At 42.0% G+C, this 19257-nt stretch overlaps 1 protein-coding gene across 1 annotated transcript in view; it reads left to right on the top strand.

Annotated features, from left to right (window-relative positions):
* Osmr (oncostatin M receptor) overlaps positions 1–19257 on the top strand; it is a 45301-nt gene that overhangs the window by 8798 nt on the left and 17246 nt on the right. The window contains exons 3-8 of the mRNA XM_051150930.1: positions 4568–4739; positions 7822–8100; positions 9432–9567; positions 10242–10393; positions 16567–16709; positions 17297–17450. Of these exons, the coding sequence (XP_051006887.1) occupies positions 4568–4739; positions 7822–8100; positions 9432–9567; positions 10242–10393; positions 16567–16709; positions 17297–17450 (1036 nt within the window). The remainder of the gene's footprint in view (positions 1–4567; positions 4740–7821; positions 8101–9431; positions 9568–10241; positions 10394–16566; positions 16710–17296; positions 17451–19257) is intronic.

Raw genomic sequence — 19257 nt, 5'->3', positions numbered from 1 at the left:
ATGTTGCTACTGTTATGAATCACAAGTAAATATCTGTGTTTCCCGATAGTCTTAGGTGACCCCTGTGAAAAAGTCATTCAACCACCAAAGGGGTCGCAACCCTCAGGCTGAAAACCACTGAGTTAAGACAAAATAATATGGCTCACTGGGTTTGATGGATTCATTAAGAAAATAGATTATCTCTGTTCCTCTGTGTTCCCAAGACACTCATTGGGTCTATCCTTGTAAATACTGGATCTGCATGTCCTGTGAAGGTCAGTTCTCTCACTCTTCCTCCTCTCTTCTTCTCTATCCACGCAGGATTACCCAGGAAAGTTGGGTTGTCCCGAATAAGATAGAATGACTTACCAAAACTTTTCTCATGGTGAGCCTTCCTGGGGGTCTTGTTGACTTGCCCTGTGCCACATGCACAGAGGAGCAAGTCCCAGCACTGGCCAACACAAAGGTTCTCATGGACTGTACGGGACAGTAACTCGGTCCTATGTTTCCTGGGGCTGTGCATTTGCTAACAAATGAATTAAATGATTAAATCCTTTTTGAGAGATCAGACGATCCAGAAGATCAGGAGTTCAAGACACTCTGGGCTACAAAGTAAGTTCAGGGCCAACTTGGACTACATGAACCTTTGTACCAAACCAAATGAAAGAACGCCTTTCAATTTTCTTTCTGCTTTTAATTATTTGGGGTATCTTCTCATGCATCTTGATTCAGATCATGGGTGTGTCTAACACGGTCTCATCTAAGAGCACATTGGACACAGGCATTAGAGACTGCTATGAGATGTTTAAGGACAATTTGTCAAAGCACTTTAGAAATCTTCTGGACATAAGGACAGAGATGAAGACCCATCAGATTCATTGAGGTCTTCCTTCTCCTGGGCAGCAGATGCTTGCCTTAAAGGGACCAAAGATGTCTGCCCTTTCAGTTAAGCCTGCCACTAATGTTAAAGTCTTCAGTTAGTCTCCATATCCGTTACCATATATGTCGTCTAAGCAAGTGGCCTAAGATAAATCAAATCTGACTGAGTGTATTAGGGCTTACTGCAGGTCTGTCACTTGGGTGCCTTTTCCCACAACAATAGTTGTTGAATGTATGATGGCACCTCTGTAATGCATATGTGTAATGGCTAGATGTCTACTTTCCCCCATCAACTATCCCACCTCACACAAAGTGTTATGGTTCTGATTCATATTGGTTGATCGGTGGTTTGGTCCTCAGGAAACATTCAACAAAGATCTTATTGGACCAAGAGTCCAACAACAGAAGCTCGCGAGAAGTGCTGGAGGAATTTTGGAGCATTAACACTTATCATTATAACAAAATAACATTAGTGTAGATCAAGGGAATCTTATTCTGCATTTCTCTAAAAGACAATTCACATTAATTCTCTTATTAGGACAAGTGGATTCCATTCTTTGTCTTCTTATATCTGATTTCCTACTAGATTCACAAAACGTCTCTTTGAATGGGAAAGCAGCACATGGAAATCATTTCTCTAACTTTTGAGGGGTGAAGATCCCAAAGGGTTCATGATCACACCATCTACTTATTTCATTGTGCTCAAAAACATGCAGCCACAGCCTCAGTACAATAGTGACAAAAACAAGTGCCCAGATATTTGTGTGTGTCTCAGTCTGAGAGTGGCAGGGAGGTGTCCCCTGCCTTCACCTCCATGCCTAGACAGGGAAGATGGCATGTCCTATGGCTAGGAGATACTCTGGTATGACTCCTCGTGTACCTGAAATCTGGGAGAGATATGAGATCTTCCTCAGTTAAGGAAGAGAACACACTTCCTTCTGGAAATCTTCTTTGCTTGGGCAGTTGCTAGTTGCACAAGCTAGCTGGAAACCCCATCATCACTTATGCTAATGGGGCAACTTAGCTTCTCATCATTCATCAAGCTAGAGGAAAGCAGGTTAACTTAGAGCTAGGGGCTTGCATTTAGAGCAGGACACCTCCCTGGGAGTGCTGGCCACACAGAGCCCTGCTGACAGCCACACTACATGATGCTGCCCCCAGCCAGGCTTCTGATCTTCCCTTTAGGACATTTGTTGTATTCATTTGTCAAAAGCAAAAGAAAGCTCAAGCTTGGAAAGAGGCCTGTGGTGTGAGTCACTGAGGGGTAAGACTCATGCCTTAGCAATGAGTCAGTGGCCTCAGATATATTTCTAGGTCTGTGTGTACGCCAATTCCTGTGACCTACTAATATCTGTAAGGGCTATTGCCACTTCAGTGGCTGAAAACAAAACAAAGAAACTTTATTACATTTTTAAAAATCACTAATTTGACTGATACAGTCAAAGTTTATCTTCTTCATTGACAAGGCTACCAAGACCACAGAGCATAAATTGAGGTTAGATAAAAGTCACACAGTGTCTAGGGAACATGCCCCACTGCATATTAATGCAGTGATTAAATTACTCCGCTCAGAGTGCTGGGCTGTGGGCCTGCATGAGGCATTGTGCAAGCTGAACACACAAATGGGATGCACTGTGTGTGGGGTGTAAGGGTCACTAGTGAATGCTGGGGTTAGGCCAAATTTTTTCCCATAATTTAGATGGAAGATTCTTTGAGCCAAGATATGAAAGAGGAGTTGAAGTTACTTTAGTGAGAAAGGGAACAAGATCTCCGGGAAAACTCAATGGGAGCCATTAAACCTTGAGAGGAAGGTGCCAGGAGCTGCCAGAATTGAAGGCAGGTCACAGTGTGTGTGGCTTAGTACATATGGAGACAGATTGGGGCAGGCAAGTGCAGGACAGTTCCCACTCAAAGCCATGGGTGTTTATTCAAAGGAAGGGGAGTGGCAAGATGTTTTCTATTTTCTTTTTGTTGTTTTTGTCTAGTATTTACTTTAGACTTAAGACTATTCAAATGTAATGTCTCCAGAATGTTCATTAACTAATGCAAGTTTCATGAATCAGAACATCAAAATAGACAAACAGAAGTATGTTTTGAAATTTAAGAATAAAGCACAATAATGATATAAAGTACTAATATTTTAACAAATTCTGCTTTATATAGAGTAAAGAGGAGGCACAATTAAGTGTACCTGGGTGGACCATGGTGTTCTCATTCTATGGTTGAGTCAGTTCTGTTGTATGTACATGATTTAAAATTGGTGGTCAGAGCAGCGTAAAGACATAAGAATTGATGCCAACAAGTGTGACGCGAAGCTACTGTGCTCCATAAACTGAGGACATGCTGTTTGCACCAAGGTATATGGTACAGACTCACACCAGCTTCCCCAGGACATTCAAGGCGCTTGATGTCTCCGTTTCCCAGCTGTAGGAAGACTGTATTGGTTAGGGGGACTATTGCTGTGATGGAACACTGTGACCAAAACCAACATGGGGAAGAAAGAGAGTTGGGTTTTTGTTGACATAACAATATCTATCACAGACTTGGAGGCAGGGCAAGGCGTCTGGAGGGGCACACTGAGGGAGATGAGTCCCTGGAGCTATGGGGGGGGGTGTTCAAAGCAGAAATAGTGGTCTCTGCTCCTTTGAACCCATGCCAGCATCATAGGTAAATTCCAAGAGGGCTTTGCAGTAGGTTGAGATGGGAAGAATTTAGAGGAAAGAGCAGGGAAGTTTCTAGGAACCGGGGGTGCAGCTCTGCAGGAGAGCTCTTGCTGAGCATAGGGGAGGCACTGGGTTCCATCTTCAACACTGAGATGTTTTAAGAAGGCATCATGAATGGGGATGGAGTGTGCATTGGGCTTCAGTCATGCAGCTAATTCCTAATGAAGAGGCCAGTGGAGGACGCTGAGGAAGCAATGCCTCATGAACAGATACTGAGATGCCCAAAAACCCTCAAAAGTGTTGGGTAGAGAGAAGATACCTCCAGGTTAGTGGGAACCAGACTCTGGAAGTCTTGAAAGGTAGAGGAAGATAGCATGGCACCATTGAAGTGATCAGATTTGAAACTAGAGATTCCAATGTGTGAGAACAATTAAGATCCAGTTCACCTTGAACAGGAGCCTCAAAGAACAGTATAAGAAATGGTGTTTGATTGGCATCTCTAGTGCCTAAGGCTCTGACAGCTGGGGGATGTAGTTTCTCTGGCCACCACATCTGAAAAGGACAAGAGAGAAAAGCAAGGGACACTTCTGGAGATGTTGGTGTTCCCATGGTGCCGTGAAAGACTACCTTGTTCTCTCAGATTCAGCTAGTCTGATCCAACCTTGACCAAAATGAATATTAAAAAAAAAAAAAAAACCAATAGATATTGCTTACTTATAAACATAGGTACTCAACTATCTAGATTAGTGAGTTCTATGTGACCAGCCTGGTTGAATATCTGTCTCAGATCTTTGATGCAAGGCTTAAATGATTTCTCTCTTCTCTCTCTCAATCTGTATGGATCCCTAGGGAATGTGACAGTCATAGGGAGACAGGAGGCCATAGCTGCCACTGCAAAGACATCAGAACAAGGGAGTGATGGGTTAGAAACAGACTTCACTTAGAAGCATAGTGAAGTTAAGGTGGGGTAGAAGTTTAAATTCAGGTTGACCTATTTTTCAGGATTGTAACGACTGTATATTTCCAAACACTTGCGTTATTTTTAGGAGAACTTTAGCACCACTGTGAAGCAGAACCAAGCTCTGCATTGGATCTGGGAGTCCGAGATCCCCTTGGAATGTGTAAAACATTTCCTAAGAATAAGGGCTATGGTAGATGACGCCAAGCACCCACCACAGAGACCCTGGAGCAACTGGAGTCCCTGGAAAGAAGTTAGTGGTAAGAATGAACTGGTCACAGGCTTTAGTGCCAGGACAGGTCCTCTTCTGTCCTCCGGGCATCCACGCACCCTGTGCACCAGGCCGGAGTGGAAGAAATAAAGCTTAGCCAAGTGGGTAGGTTAGCATGATCTTGGTGGGCAGTGAGCTCAGCAGAAACAGCCTTCTTCGAGGTGGTTTTCAGTGAAACAGTTCTCTTTATTGGGGGGTGAATAAGGACTAGATAAACCTTAGGGAGTGGGAAGAGGTATTTGGGGTGAGTGTACATTATTGGCTGGGACCAAAGTCCTGGCAGCATTTCACTTGTATGAAGAAGAATTCCAGGTCTTAGCTGGACATGCTCTTATAAGGAAAGAGGAGGTTTAATGTGAAACCTGGCCACCAGGCTATGCGACTATTTCTAAGGTGGCAGAGGAGGGTCATACAGGCTATGGGCAGGCCTAGAGCAAGGAGGTAGCGCTCCTACTCCTGCCATTCTTAGGACAAGATTTTCAGTGTTTGGATATGATCTGACTCTTTCTTTGGACTGGCTCCCTCAAGTCTCACTGCTCTCTGGCTCCACAGTTTAGTATAACTCAGAGATCATTAATACTCCATTCCCTTTCAAAGACTCTGAGCTGACACAGGCGTTAGTTTCCTTTGGTCATAATAGAACTAAAAAGTGGGTTTGAAATTCCCCATGGAACTCTAGATGTCTGAATTTTTACCTCTGAATATCTTCATGGAGGTAATTATGCAATTCAGATAATTTTGTATTTATTTTCCAATTATGCAAAACATGTTTATTTTAGAGTTGTGCGTGTGTTTTTATTAAAGCAGCACAGATACACACACACACACACACACACACACACACACACACACACACACACACGGGACAGATATTGGGAACGTTTCTGTAAAGGACATAACAGTCTCTTTTGTGATTTTAGCACTTATGTCTTCAGAAAGTAGCCTTAGACAATGTGTATACAAATGAGGGCAGCTGTGTGTCAATAAAACTTTATTTATAAAAATAGATGGCAGGCTTGGCTTAGTTCATGTCCTGTGCTTCACCAATCCTCGATTTAGAGGCAGGGAGCAATATGTAGAGAAGGAAAGCAGTTTTTCATTGCAGTGACAGAATTGTGGACAAATAACCTTAACGATCCCTTAATTTTAATTATTGTACATTGTTGTAGGTGAAATTTAACTGGGCTTTGTCATAGCTTCTCAGCTTTCATTTGGCTGCAGGCCAGATATACAGCAATAGCATTTCTATTTCTCATTATATTATATGAAATTCTACCAATATAATCATTCCTTTGCCATGGATTGATGAAAACTTATTAACTCCAACTGGCACCCTAGTAATCCAGGCATGGTTTAGTGCACACACTGATAATAATCAAAGTCTATCTACATTCTATAGTTTTAAATGCTAGACATTGCTTTAGCTACTATATTGATACTAAGGAATAGGCTTTATTTTTATTCCAACTTCATAGATACATAAAATGAAGTTCAGGGAAAGTAAAGAATCTACATAAGCAACGTACTTTACAACTGTATCTTACTGCTGAAATATTCAGAGAGATAGTAAGAAATCCAAGCCTTTTGGCATATATTATCAGTGCTCAGGAGGCTGAGGCATGCGTTAACGTAGATTCAGGGTCAGCCTGGATGGTCTATATAGTGAGCTCAGTGCTGGAAAAGAGTGAATAGTGAGATCCCATCTCAGAGCACGCAAACAACAGCGAGGAAAAGAAAGAAACATGTTATAAACAACTTTGGTAAAATTGACTAGACTTCTCAAAACTGTAACTGTAAAATCTGTACAAGAGTAAGTGGAAACCCTGGCTCTTGAAGGCCTGTTTCTCAACCATAAGTGTTGAGTAGAATCATTTAGAGATCTTAAAAGCCTTCAGAAAAGCTTTGCACTGGTGAGGTCAGCGATAGCAGTATCTAGTAGCCTGATAGGTGAGCAGCCAGGCTACATCAGGCTCAAGACAGAAGTGAGGTCATGGGGCCTGAGTGGCAGATAGGGGCAAGTTTCTGCTAGAAGGCCACCTAAGAGACACTAAAGAAGGTGGCAGGAGGGGAACCTTCCTCTAAGAAGGAGAGTCTTAGAATTTTGATAAGTCAGAGGTCACATGGAAGAAGGAGAGGAAGAGAGGGAGGAGGAAGAGAAGGAGAAGAGGGGGAGGAGGGGGAAGAGGGGGAGGAGGAGGGGGAGGAGGGGGAAGGAGGAGGGGGAGGAGGATGAAGAGGGAAAGAAGAGGAGGAGGAGGAGACTGGAGTTGAGTGAGCGGCCTGTCTGGGAAGAAGGAGGATATGTGGCCTAGTATGGTAGAGAAACAATGGCTTTGGAGCTAGGCAAGATTTTTTTGTTGTGTTTAAGGAATGTAAGGGTGAGTTTGTTTTGGTTCTTAGTTCAGGGGTACAGTCTATGACAGCAGGGATGTTCAGGTTGGTAGCGGCTTGCAGCAGCTGATCACATCTCACCCACAATCAGGAAACAGAAATGCTAGCACTCAGCTCTCACTCTCCATTTCCTACAGCCCAAGATCCCAGCCAGGGACTGGTGCCAGCCATGATGAGAAGGTTTTGATTGACCTAATCCATGTGATCACTCATAAACAAGCCCTCAGATTCAAGTTGACCATAATGGAGGGGCTCCCGGGGATTCTGCATCTCAGGGTGACCATCACAGAGGCTTACGAAACCTCTGTGGTTTTTCTACTGACAAGTTGAGCCTATCCTGATGCTGAGAGGTCCTGAGAATGACTCAAGATAAGGAACCCGGACTCCTCATGTAGGACTTCCCACATGGTGGGAGCTCCACAGAGAGCAGCTACAAACAACAGCAGCACCACAGCAACCAGAAGTAATGATAGTGATGTTATTTCAGCTGGGACACTATAACAAAAGGTGTCACGGTGAAGAGGGTGGATTTGCCTCCAGCAAAAGTCAATGAATCACACGTAAACTTAGGCTGTTACTTTCCCCAGAAGGTAGAATAAAATGATATTACCCACAGGGAGTGGGAGGGGATATGTATTGAAATCTAAGTAAGATTCTAACCAAGGCCTTTTGTCTTGCAGAACACGTTCCAGTTGAACCTGATAAAATATTAGTGTTTCCTGAAAACAAACTGTTGGAAGAAGGCTCCAATGTCACCTTCTGTTTCATGTATGGGCAGAATCTGTATAACGTGTCCTGTAAATTGCAAGATGAACCAATCCATGCAGAACAACTTGATTCACACGTGTTATTAGCAAAGTTGCACAATGTAGCTTTCTTTAGCACCGAAGGAGCAAACATGTATTGTCTAGACATGAATGATGCTACAAAAATATTTGGTACCATTCTCTTTGTCTCAAGTAAGTATTAGGGTAGTGCTTCTCAACCTTCCTAACGCTGAGACCCTTTAATAATATTGTGGTGACTCCCACCCATACAATTATTTTCACTGCTACCTCATAAATGTAACTTTCCTACTTTTATGAATCATAATGTAAATGTCTGATATGCGGGATATCTAATGTGCAATTCCTGTGGGCGTCATGACACACGGGTTGAGAACTGCTGTATTAGAGTGTTGGGTCTCCTTCCTTCTCATTCCCTACCAAACACCTTGGGTCTCATTTACCAGAAGGCAAAGAAACATGTTCAACATGGTTATAGTTTTCTTTGATTTCACAAGTCTTCCAAAAGAGGTTCTGAAAATAATATCCTCTAACAATACTCCCAAGATGTCCATATTGTCTACGGACTCTTACTATCAATTTTATTCTTGCAACCAGCAGAATTAAAGGAGAGAGATTTCAGGATATAACCTGGACCATCTTTACCTCAACTCAACTGAGCTGGAATTCTCTCAGAATCATGGAGAGAGGGGTGGTGCTGTAGGCCAGTCAACCACAGAGAAGTGGTACACAGAGACCCAAAGACCTATGTTGGCGATGTCTCCTAGCTAGGCCTGTCCTTTTGGTCATTTCTGTGGATGGCATAGTGATAGTTTAGAGAACCCGTGAATATGGGTACCTTCTAGCCTCAGCGTGTTAGTTCGACAATGGTGGCCAATAGTGTTCTTAACCGAGTGGCCTATTTCAGTGGAGGGAGAGCATGCTGACTTTTCTGTAGGTCACAATATGCATGCCCTAGATGGCCTTCTGTGTGTGTTCTCAGATTTCCATCAGCCTAGACCATAGGATGGCAGCTCAGATACCTCTCTCTTCTGCTAGAGGAGTTAATTCCAGGCCTGGTTGCTTCTGCCATCTTAATCCTTTACTGTAGGCTCTGGGAACAGAAGTGACTCTATCTTTTTGGAGGAGCTTTGCTATTCCTGGGACTCTACTCCCCACTGTAGAAGCAAACCAGTTCACCATCTGGCTAACATCCTAGGCTTTAATGGAAGCCACAGAATCAAAATGGAACACCAACCCTCCTTCAGATAGCCACAGTGCCAGTCTCTGGCACAATATTGACTACTCATCATCAGGACTTCCCAGGATGGGGAGAGACTAACATGGAGAAGCACTTGACTCCGAGCCTCTCTGGGGCTATTGATCTTCTGACTTCCATCTCTTCTCTTGGTCCTTTCATTGTTTGGGGGACTGTGACTTCCTACTCCAAACAGAATTTTCTTTTCGACTTGTCATTCAATGAAAGGGGTTAATTAGATATTTCATCTTTTCTTTTATATGGACAGAAGTGCTTGAAGAGCCCAAGAATTTTTCCTGCGAGACCCAAGACTTTAAGACTTTGAACTGTTCGTGGGAACCTGGGGTAGACACAACTTTGGGTTGGAATCAACAACCTTCCCAAAGTTACATTTTATATGAATCGTGAGTATGCTCTGGCTACATCGTCTGCAGGTCCTTCCTTGTTCAATAGTCATATGACAGGAATTTTCTCTTAGAGAGGCACACACCCTTAAAGAAGGCACATATGCTCTTGGGTGTGCCTTCTAGATGTACTTCTAGATGTACTTTTTTCTCCTACTCTTTATATTTAAGCCTATGTTAAACTGTCTTTAGAAAATGTCCAACTCTACCATATAAAAAATAAATGGAACACAAGGAGAGCTATACCTAGATATTTCAGAAAATGTGTACACATATTTTAGAACCACTTGCTGGGATCACAAGAAAATCTTTTAGTGTCTACAGGGATATAAAACCTTCTACCAAAAAGAACCTGTTCCCAAAAGAACATGGACAACAAAAACAATTGATTATGTATCTTTATATTAAAATAGTCTTATCTGTTGATATGACTTTGCCCAATTTTGATAAGATTTTAAGACTATCCAGCTAGACTAATCGATGCCTATACCACACACAAGGAAATTTCATCACATACAGAAATTCATTGAAATATTTTCATTATTGGTGTCCATTGCTGACAAATCAATGAAATTATGATTTAAAAGTCCCAAGGAGTCAGGATACATCTGCTCTGATGTTTAAACCCTGTTTGAACCCTGTCTTTGCTATCTTATCTTGTTTCATTTTTTAAGGTTCTCTGGGAGACTTGAGCGTTCTGAGCACAACAACTTGCATAACTGGAAAATCACTGATGATTCACAGGAAACGTATAACTTTACACTCACAGCTGAAAACAAACTAAGGAAAAGAAGTGTCAACCTCATTTTTAACCTGACCCATAGAGGTGAGACAAATGCCTCAGCCCCTGGTGCCCACTAGCATCCCGTTTTATACAGTGAGACCCAGCGAATGTGCTGTAGATGTTGGCCTCCCTCGTTCACAGCCCAAGTGAAGCTAATCGCTGTACTTCTATGTGCTCACATTTACCTTCATGGGTGTGTGCACTCCTAAACACTTGCTCTGATCGTATTACAAGTATCAGTGAGCTCTCTAACAACCTTTAAAACTAGCATTGTGGCATATACTTGTAGCATGGTCTATCCCAGAACCCCTTTCTCTACTCTTCTACCAAACTTGTCTACGGTGTTAAGTTGTGTACAGGAATGTGGGTATGTTTTCATTTCCTATTTGTTCTAAGCATCTGGGAAGTGTGGGCCTATTGTATATCAAGCCTTCTAAAGCAATCTAATAATTCTTTTTTATGTACTATTAAGTTGGCATGATGTTTGTTCTGGGAACATCACTGTAGGCTCCCCATTGGACTACTGTCTAGCACTTCCTGTAAGTGGACACTATTTTATTCAATCATCTCTTTCAATGTCTTACCAGTTGCATCATATTTTGCTTGGGGTAGAATTTTAATTAATATTAGGGTTTTACTTGTGCTTGTACACGTACACTTTTTTTAAATATATATTTTTCTTCTTTTTTTTAAGGGCAGTTCTTTGACACCTATATAGTAGTTTATTTATTTTATGTATGTAAGTCCTCTACTTGCATGTATATGTACAAGCCAGAAGAGGACATCAGATCACGTTATAGATGGTTGTGAGCCACCGTGTGGTTGCTGGGAATTGTACTCAGGACCTCTGGAAGAGCAGACAGTGCTCTTAACCACTGAGCCATCTCTCCAGTCCCCCACTTTCTTTTTTTTTTTTTTTTTAGTATGCACCTAAGAATGGAATTGGCAGAGACACAGTCTGCTTGAATGCCTACCTCTCAAAGAATGTTAAAGTAATTTTCCCAGTTACACACTCATTCTATGGATTTTCTTATTCTCCCCAAGGTTGTAGGATTGCTTTTTTATTTTTGCTAATTGAATTGGGAATACAATGGTATTCTTGATGATTACACATCCCTTTTCTCTTTTATGATGTCCTTGGTCTCACTGTTCATTCGTTCCACTATGTGTTGCTATGGTTTTTCCATTGGTAAGAGTTTTTCAGACATTCTTAATGCAGAACCTTTGTTATCAATTCCTATGTTGCCATTTTCTTCTCACAGTTTGTAGTTTTTAATTTCATAATGCCTATTGACAACAAAAGATCTCAATCTTAATATACAGAAGTGCACTGATTAAAGAAATCCTTTCCCATTCCAAGGTCAAGTTCAGAAATATTGTCATTTATAATTTTTTTTACTGAGTTGTAAAGTGTTTTTAGAATTACATATCTCTTCCATACAATATTGAATTTTACATATCAAATGAAGTTGGGATGTAACATTGAGGGCTTTTTATTTTTTTAGAAGAAACACGTGTCCAGTTTTTTATTCTTCAAGTAGCTCTTCTCTCCCTGCTTATTTAACATGCCAACTCTTACTATTATGACACAGTATGTGTTAGAGTCACAGACTTCTAGTGACACTGGGCAGTTTGTCTCTGTCCATGCTAATGCCTCCACTGGTTTAGTGCACCTCAGCTGCTGTGGGTCCGGGTGATGCTAAGTCTCCTTGCCCTTTGCCAGGTGGGTTCTTGGCATTCTAGTTGTTATACTCTTCTGTATAAACCCTGGGACTCACTCATCAAATTCCATGAAAACCTCTCCTGGTATTTTTTTTTACATAGAATCTACAAGTGCAACTTGCATAAATCAGTGTCTTTGTGACACTGCATTGTCGTTTTATATTTATTTAGGTCTTTGTTCATGAAGTTTTAAATTGTTCTCATGTATATTCCTTGTGCATATTAAAAACAATGATAACTCCAGCAATTTCTAAAGCTGGCTTAGGTTTTAAGGACATTTTTTGATTTTTCTTCCCTCTCATTTTGCAATGCATGTTATAGTTTCCCTTTTGAAAGCATTGTTGGATCTTTTCAGTTTATGAATAACTATATTTTAATGTTCACCATTATTTCTCATGCTAAAGTTTGTCTATACATGTTGGCTATTTGAAGTTGTCTCCCCAGGGTGATTTTTAGAAATGGCTGATGGAACAGTAGTCGCATCAGTCCTTGGCTCTCTGAGTTGGATGCTCACCTTTGCATTTCAGTCAGGTTGAATGCATATAAACTCATTGAACACTTCCTGCTGCACCGCCCACTGATATAAAGAAGGCTGGTGAATGCTCACATAGTATTGGCCATGTGGGTCTTTCCATTGCTAAACCCTTTATCTTTTTGCCCAGTTGCCACAGAATGTTTTTTTTTTTTAAGTGCAGCAATTGTACTGGAGCTTGTCATTTTAGGTAAATATTTTCAGTAACATGGTACATTCTTTCAGCATGTAGTTCTGACTTTTGTAAAGATCTTTGACTCTTTCTTGGTTGGGGTTCTATTTCTGCTCTTGTTATTCAATTTTAGCAAAATTGAGTGATGGTGCAATGGACAGAGCGTGTTAGTTCAGGATGTTAGCTGTGTCCTTCAGACCTTTATACTCATGAGTCTGCCGATCAATCCTCCATTACACACTATTGTTTGATTTTTCATTGTATTTCTATAAACCTTTGCTTACTATATCATGAGGATCTTGTTTTGTTTTGTTTTTTCAAGACAGGGTTTCTCTGTGTAGCCTTGGATATCCTGGACTCACTTTGTAGACCAGGTTGGCCTCAAACTCACAGAGATCGCCTGTCTCTGCTTTCCAGAGTGCTAGGATTACAGGTATGTGCCACCATGCCCGGCTTATCTTGAAGACTTTAAAAATCAGGTTTGCTACATGTCCGATATGCCAATAGTAAGACTTTCTATAGCTTCCTGAAGTTTCTTGTGATTATTGAACGTTCTTGGTCTGATTGTTCTAAAGCACTGCTGCTTTGCTTTGCAAGTCACTTTGTTGACTTTCTGTTGACAAGTTATGGGGCTCAGGTGCCTCATTACTACAGGACATACAGACTTGAATTCCTCTGCAAGCATCTAATGTGTTGTTGGCCCACAGATGTCAGAAGGATGTGACAGCAACCCTGGCCTCATCAGCTCAAATCCTAAAGTGAGAGAAATTTGAGGACTGTAATCAATCACTCTTCTCTGTGGCAAACAGACCATCAGGTTAAGTTACACTCTCAGCCCCAGTCCTTCTATCCGCATGTAGCAAGACAAGATGGCATCATGTGACCATCACCACAGCCTGTAGTTTTGACCAAGAGCTGATTGATTGTCCATCCCCAATTTTAGTCAAAAGATTGCCATCTACTGGCCAGATGGCAGCCATGGCCCTCATTCTGGTTTCGGTTTGACAAAGCTATCAGTAAAACTTGCCAAACGGTCAATCAGTAGGTTTTAGATTCTCCACAGAGACTTGGGAAGAGCTTTAGCATCCCTGACGGTTGACTAAACCTTCTGGTAACTGAGACATTTGTCCATGGGGTAATTGGTCCCATCTTAAACGCACAATTTCATTGAATAATTATGCTCTGTAAGCCCGGTTCCATTTCACTGCTGGAATTTGCATGTTTTCAAGCAAGAACTGGTAGTTCATGCCATAGTGGCACATGTCAAAGTCTGGTTATATGATGCCTGGTCTGAGAACAGTGCCCACCAGCAAGCAAGAAACTGCTGATACCAGCATCCCAGCAACTTGGAAAGCAAAGACAGATGATCAAGAGTTTGAGCCTAGCCTTCGTAACACAGTGAGACCTGAAATGCAGGAAGGAAGGAGGATGAATAGGACAGGGCTTGGGGGGCGGTCAACGCATATGCCCCAAATCTACATATATTCTATACACCCCAAATTCTATATACCTGGTGGCAGTTGTGCTCATACTCTCTGCTCAGCATACTGGGAGGTTCTGGACGTTTGTGACTTCATGATGCTGGCAGACTCTGAAGGTCCTGAGAGCTGAGGGTGTGAGGGCTGGACCATGACTTGCTGTTGTACGAGGTGTTGTTCACCATCTTGATGAAGAGGGCCAAAGTGATATGGAGGGTGTGTGTATGCTGTCTTGGAAGAAACGTACTTGTTACTTAACTCCTTATTATCGGGCCAATGAGGCCAACCAACTACTTCTTCTTACAGGATATTCTTTTGGCTTTCAGCTTATATGTCCTGGCATTTGACATGCTATAAAGAGTCTGCTCTTTGTCTTCATGCTCAGGATAGCTTTTTGAACAGTCAACTTGGCTGTCCCATGGTGACAGGGTTGTTTGGAACTTTTTTTTTAAAATCTGTGCTAAGTCCCATATGAACAAGACCATGTCCTGTTCTCCACTCCCTATGCAGGACAGTGGTTGCTGAGCAAACTATAACTTAGATAACAGGCACTCAGCTGTGAGTGAGGGGGACACTCCTCAGACAGAGGTAACATTGTGTGCTAAGAGTGGTGCATATTCTTCTGTCTATAATGTGCCCAATAACAAAAGGGTCTAACCCAGAAGCATGTAAGCAGATGAGGACCAGGGCTCACATAAGCAGATGAGGACCAGAGCTCGCATAAGGAGATGAGGACCAGGGCTCACATAAATGGATGAGGACCAGGGCTCACATAAGCAGATGAGGAACAGGGCTGACATAAGTGGATGAGGACCAGGGTCACATAAGCAGGCGAGGACCAGGGCTCACATAAGCAGATGAGGACAAGGGCTCATATAAGCAGATGAGGACCAGCGTTCACATAAGCAAGCAAATTAGGACTAGGGCTCACTTTTTGTTCTTTAACTGCTTGAAGTCATCAGCTTTATTTTTCCTTCAAGCAACTAGGAAATATTGTGTTGTGGGCTCCACTATCCAAAATCACAACAAAGTCTGAGTTTTCTGATTTTTCCATGTGATGCTTACAGCCTGTAGCCATTCTGTGTCTTTACCAGCTAACTCCCAACCTGGGTTTCATTTCCCATACTGGACTTTCTGGTGTCAAACTTTTCATTTGGTTCTCCTCCCCTCTTTTTTCATATTATTATTTGGTTTACCCGTCATTCTACACAGTAGTCTATGATCAGAGATGTAGACATTTAGAGGCAATTTGATACTATGTTCACCTCACATAATTGTTCTTGGCCAGATTTGTGGTATAAAACATGTGTTTTCCTCTGTGTTGTGGCACAAATCCAAACATGAAGTTGTTGGTTACCCCTACAGTATTCATGCCACTATGGCCTCTATAAGCAGCTTACTGCACTGGCTCTAGGTTCACAGTTAGTAAGGTTGTTGACTGACTCTCTGCCCTCACACAACAGTCTGTATAGCACCATCTAGAAAGCTGTCTAGCAGCAAGAAGCTTTCTGGTCACTACTGGCTTGATTTCCCCCATATCCTATGACTAACATGTATTGTACCTTCAGCAACATGGTCTTACCAACTAAGGACGCTTCCAAACATACTTAGTGCTAGTTACCTCTCCCCGGCCCCTTCCTCAGCCATACTTCAGCATTCCTCTTCTTACTTAAACCTACCTCGGCATTGTTCCCCCTTTCTTTTTTCCTTTTATTTGTTTCAGTTTCTTTGCTGAGGACTGTTTTCCTTCTATGCATTTCAACTGTTTTGCTTTGGCTCATGGACCTATTTCAAACTCTCACAGAGCTGTTCTCTCATAGCAGTTTTATCATATGGGCCATTTGGAGGCTACCATTTGATTTGTTAATGGTCTTTTCCTTTGGCAATTGGTGACAGTTCTCTGGAATGTTTTGAAAATTGAATTGTTTTTGGTCATTTCCTTGACATTGCTACTATTATTTTAGTTGGCCTTAGGTTGTATTATACTCTTTCTCTATGGGCTGCTTTCTTTAAGTTTTGACTCTTCTCCTGACTGATCACACTTAATCTTAAGAGTCTGTGTATAGTTACTTTTTGTATTCTATTTCCATGATTAACACACTAATGATATAGAAGACAATTAGCGAATGAGAAAGATTGTATACTTGACACAATACACATTGTCAGCAAACCCAGTGTTGTTTGCATTTTTTAAAAGCATAAAGCAAAAAGCACTGCTGAACAAATTGCTGGTTCACTGAACACTGTTTTGGATCTGCTTGAGTTCTCCTTTTGTTTCTTTTTGTTTCTTCTTTTGTTCTTTTGTTGACAGTTCATCCAAAGGCTCCTCATGATGTCACCCTTGAAATTATAAATGCTACAAAAGCCAACATGACCTGGAAGGTTCACTCCGGTCCGGACAGCTACACACTTTTGTGTCAAGTTGAACTCCTGCATGAAGAAGAAGTGATACATGTAAGAACATTTTTGTTTCCTATTTTAAAAATGTCTTGATTTACCTAAACAGAGATAGTAGAAGAAGCTTTGTTTCAGCTTGGGTGGCACACACCTATAATTCTCCATTGAGGAGGCTAACTTAGGAGATCACAGTTTAAAGCTAGCTTTAGCTACATAACAAGATTCCATCTGCAAAAACAACCAAAATACAAACAAAACATGCCTTATTTCTGATCAAGCATAATGGTGCACACCTGTAATTTGAGAGGCAGAGGCAGGAGGATTACTACAATTTGGAGGGCAGCCTTATGTACACAGTAAGTTCCAAGCCAGGCAGGGCTGCATTGCAAGACCTTGCCCCCAAACAAAAAGAACAATCCAACAATAAGAAAATCATTCAATCAGGCCTTTATTTCAACATTGATGATCTGTTGAAGGGGACACTGAAATTGAGCCAAACATTTAGCATGGAAAAAATAAGAAAAAAAATTTCCCTTGAAGAAGACTTGATCTCAGTCCAAATTAGAGATTGCAGAATTCTGATTTGGCTTTGCAACACAAATGCAGCTTTAGTTCTTTGTTTTTCCTTCACTTTCTTAACTCAGGAGCACAACGTTTCTGTCCACGTGACCTCAACTTACCTCTTCAGTGATCTGGTGCCAGACACGGAGTACAAGGCTCGTGTACGCTGCGCAGGTGCCAACCATGTCTGGAAATGGAGTGACTGGACTCAAAAAGAGTTCATCACACCCGAGACTGGTATGTGTGGCTCGCTGGCAGTGACCTCACAGGTCTAAGCCTCAGGGTATGGGTTGACTTCCCTCAGAGCTTTCATTTGTGCCAAATGCTGAGAAGAAACTGTTGAAACAAAGTGGATGTCATCCTTTAAAGTTGGACTAAAATGCCTAATGAGCAAGGCATTTGATAACTGTTACTTGTAATGTTCTCGCAAGTCGTTTCTTTGCTGTTCCTGGGTTGGATGTGGGTGTGGAGCTTTAACTCAGGATGGGGGATGTCAGTGCTGTGGAAAGCACTGGCCTCACTCTGCACAATATGAGGCTGTCTTTGGGAATGTCATGGTCTTTGGGACAGTCATCTTTATTAGTAAGTGACTCTTCTCAGTGCTGGTACACTGGGGTCCTCTCTAATGGTCCTTGTTAGTTAAGGTTTCCTCAGTCCTGGGTGTGTATGGTTATTTCCCAGAGAACTATGTCCTGGGACTTAACCGGAGTCAGAAGATGAGATGGCTCGGCCCAGCGCTCAGACCTTTCCAGTACAAGATAATAAACCATGGCTGCTCTCCATTTTCTAGATGAAGCAGCTTGTACCCAAGAGCTGAAGGGACTTGCTGATTGTTGGTCATGCTTTGTGCTCCTTATTACGTACGCAGCCGTGGTTCTTGTTGCCCTGTTATATAGGAGACCACTAAAGCACAGCGACGGACTGCCCTGGCACTTACTCCCAGCAGCCCGGCTCTGGAGCACCAGCACTGCAGGGAGGCCCTACACTCTCCCCTTCACTCTCTCTTGGTTGTTTCATTACAGCCTTGCTATCTGCCTGACTGAAGCTATAGCTATGTTACTGTCAAAGGAAAGTTTGTGTGTGTATGTCTGTGTGTGTGTGTGTGTGTGTGTGTGTGTGTGTGTGTGTGTGTGTGTGGTCCCTTCTTGTTCCCTGTGTGTAGTCAGTAGGGCTTCTGAGGAATTCTAGTGCCATTTTAAAGGAGTGAAGAAAGGCAAACGCTCAGCATCTGTACATGAGATGGCCATGGTAGGGGCCAGCCTCCTGCTTTCATCCTCTGCTTGCTTCCTACCTCACACCCACCAAGAATCTGATCATTTTGTGAGGGGTGTGTAGACTGCCCAAGAAAAGCTTTTGTGGTATTTACCTCAGATGTTGAATTATTAAATAACTTCAATTTTAATGCTGTCATCTTGCTTTACTCCTGTGCACATTTTCCCCCAGTGGTATAACTAAAGTGTTGTAAAAGGAAACACCGTAAAGGGGAAGACAGACTTTGGCTTATAATACAGCAAATACAAAAACATGTCTGCTTTCTTTGGATGGTAAGAACATGATGTTAGGGTGTGAGAGGACGCCTCGGTGGGTAAACATGGCTGCCACCAAGCCTGACTTCCTTCCTCCTGTTTCATACCTGAGTTTTGTCCCTGGGACCACAAGGCAGAAGAAAACCAACTTTATCATGTTCTCCTCTGTCCATATGTGCATCAAGACACTAGCGCATGTGCGCGCGCGCGCACACACACACACACACACACACACACACACACACACACACGAAGCACATACAAATAAGTAACAAAATACAATTTTTTAAAAGACAGTGAGATGACTCTACCACCAGCGAATCTGTAGATTCACTGTCATCTGTCCTTTTTCTAAGTGCTGGAAACACCAGCATTTAAGCGGACTTTAATAATGTGAAATTGCACACATGCAGTAAATACTAGCATAGTAGAAACTATAGAAATGATTCTATTTAAATATACAAGAGGACCAAGTGTATGAAGCACTTTTTTTTTTTTAAAGTAATGATTTACAGCCC

This window comes from Acomys russatus, chromosome 9 (assembly GCF_903995435.1).
Source record: "Acomys russatus chromosome 9, mAcoRus1.1, whole genome shotgun sequence".
Lineage (NCBI taxonomy): Eukaryota > Metazoa > Chordata > Mammalia > Rodentia > Muridae > Acomys > Acomys russatus.
The sequence above is the reverse complement of the archived record's forward strand: the minus strand, read 5'-3'. Positions and strand labels throughout refer to the sequence as shown.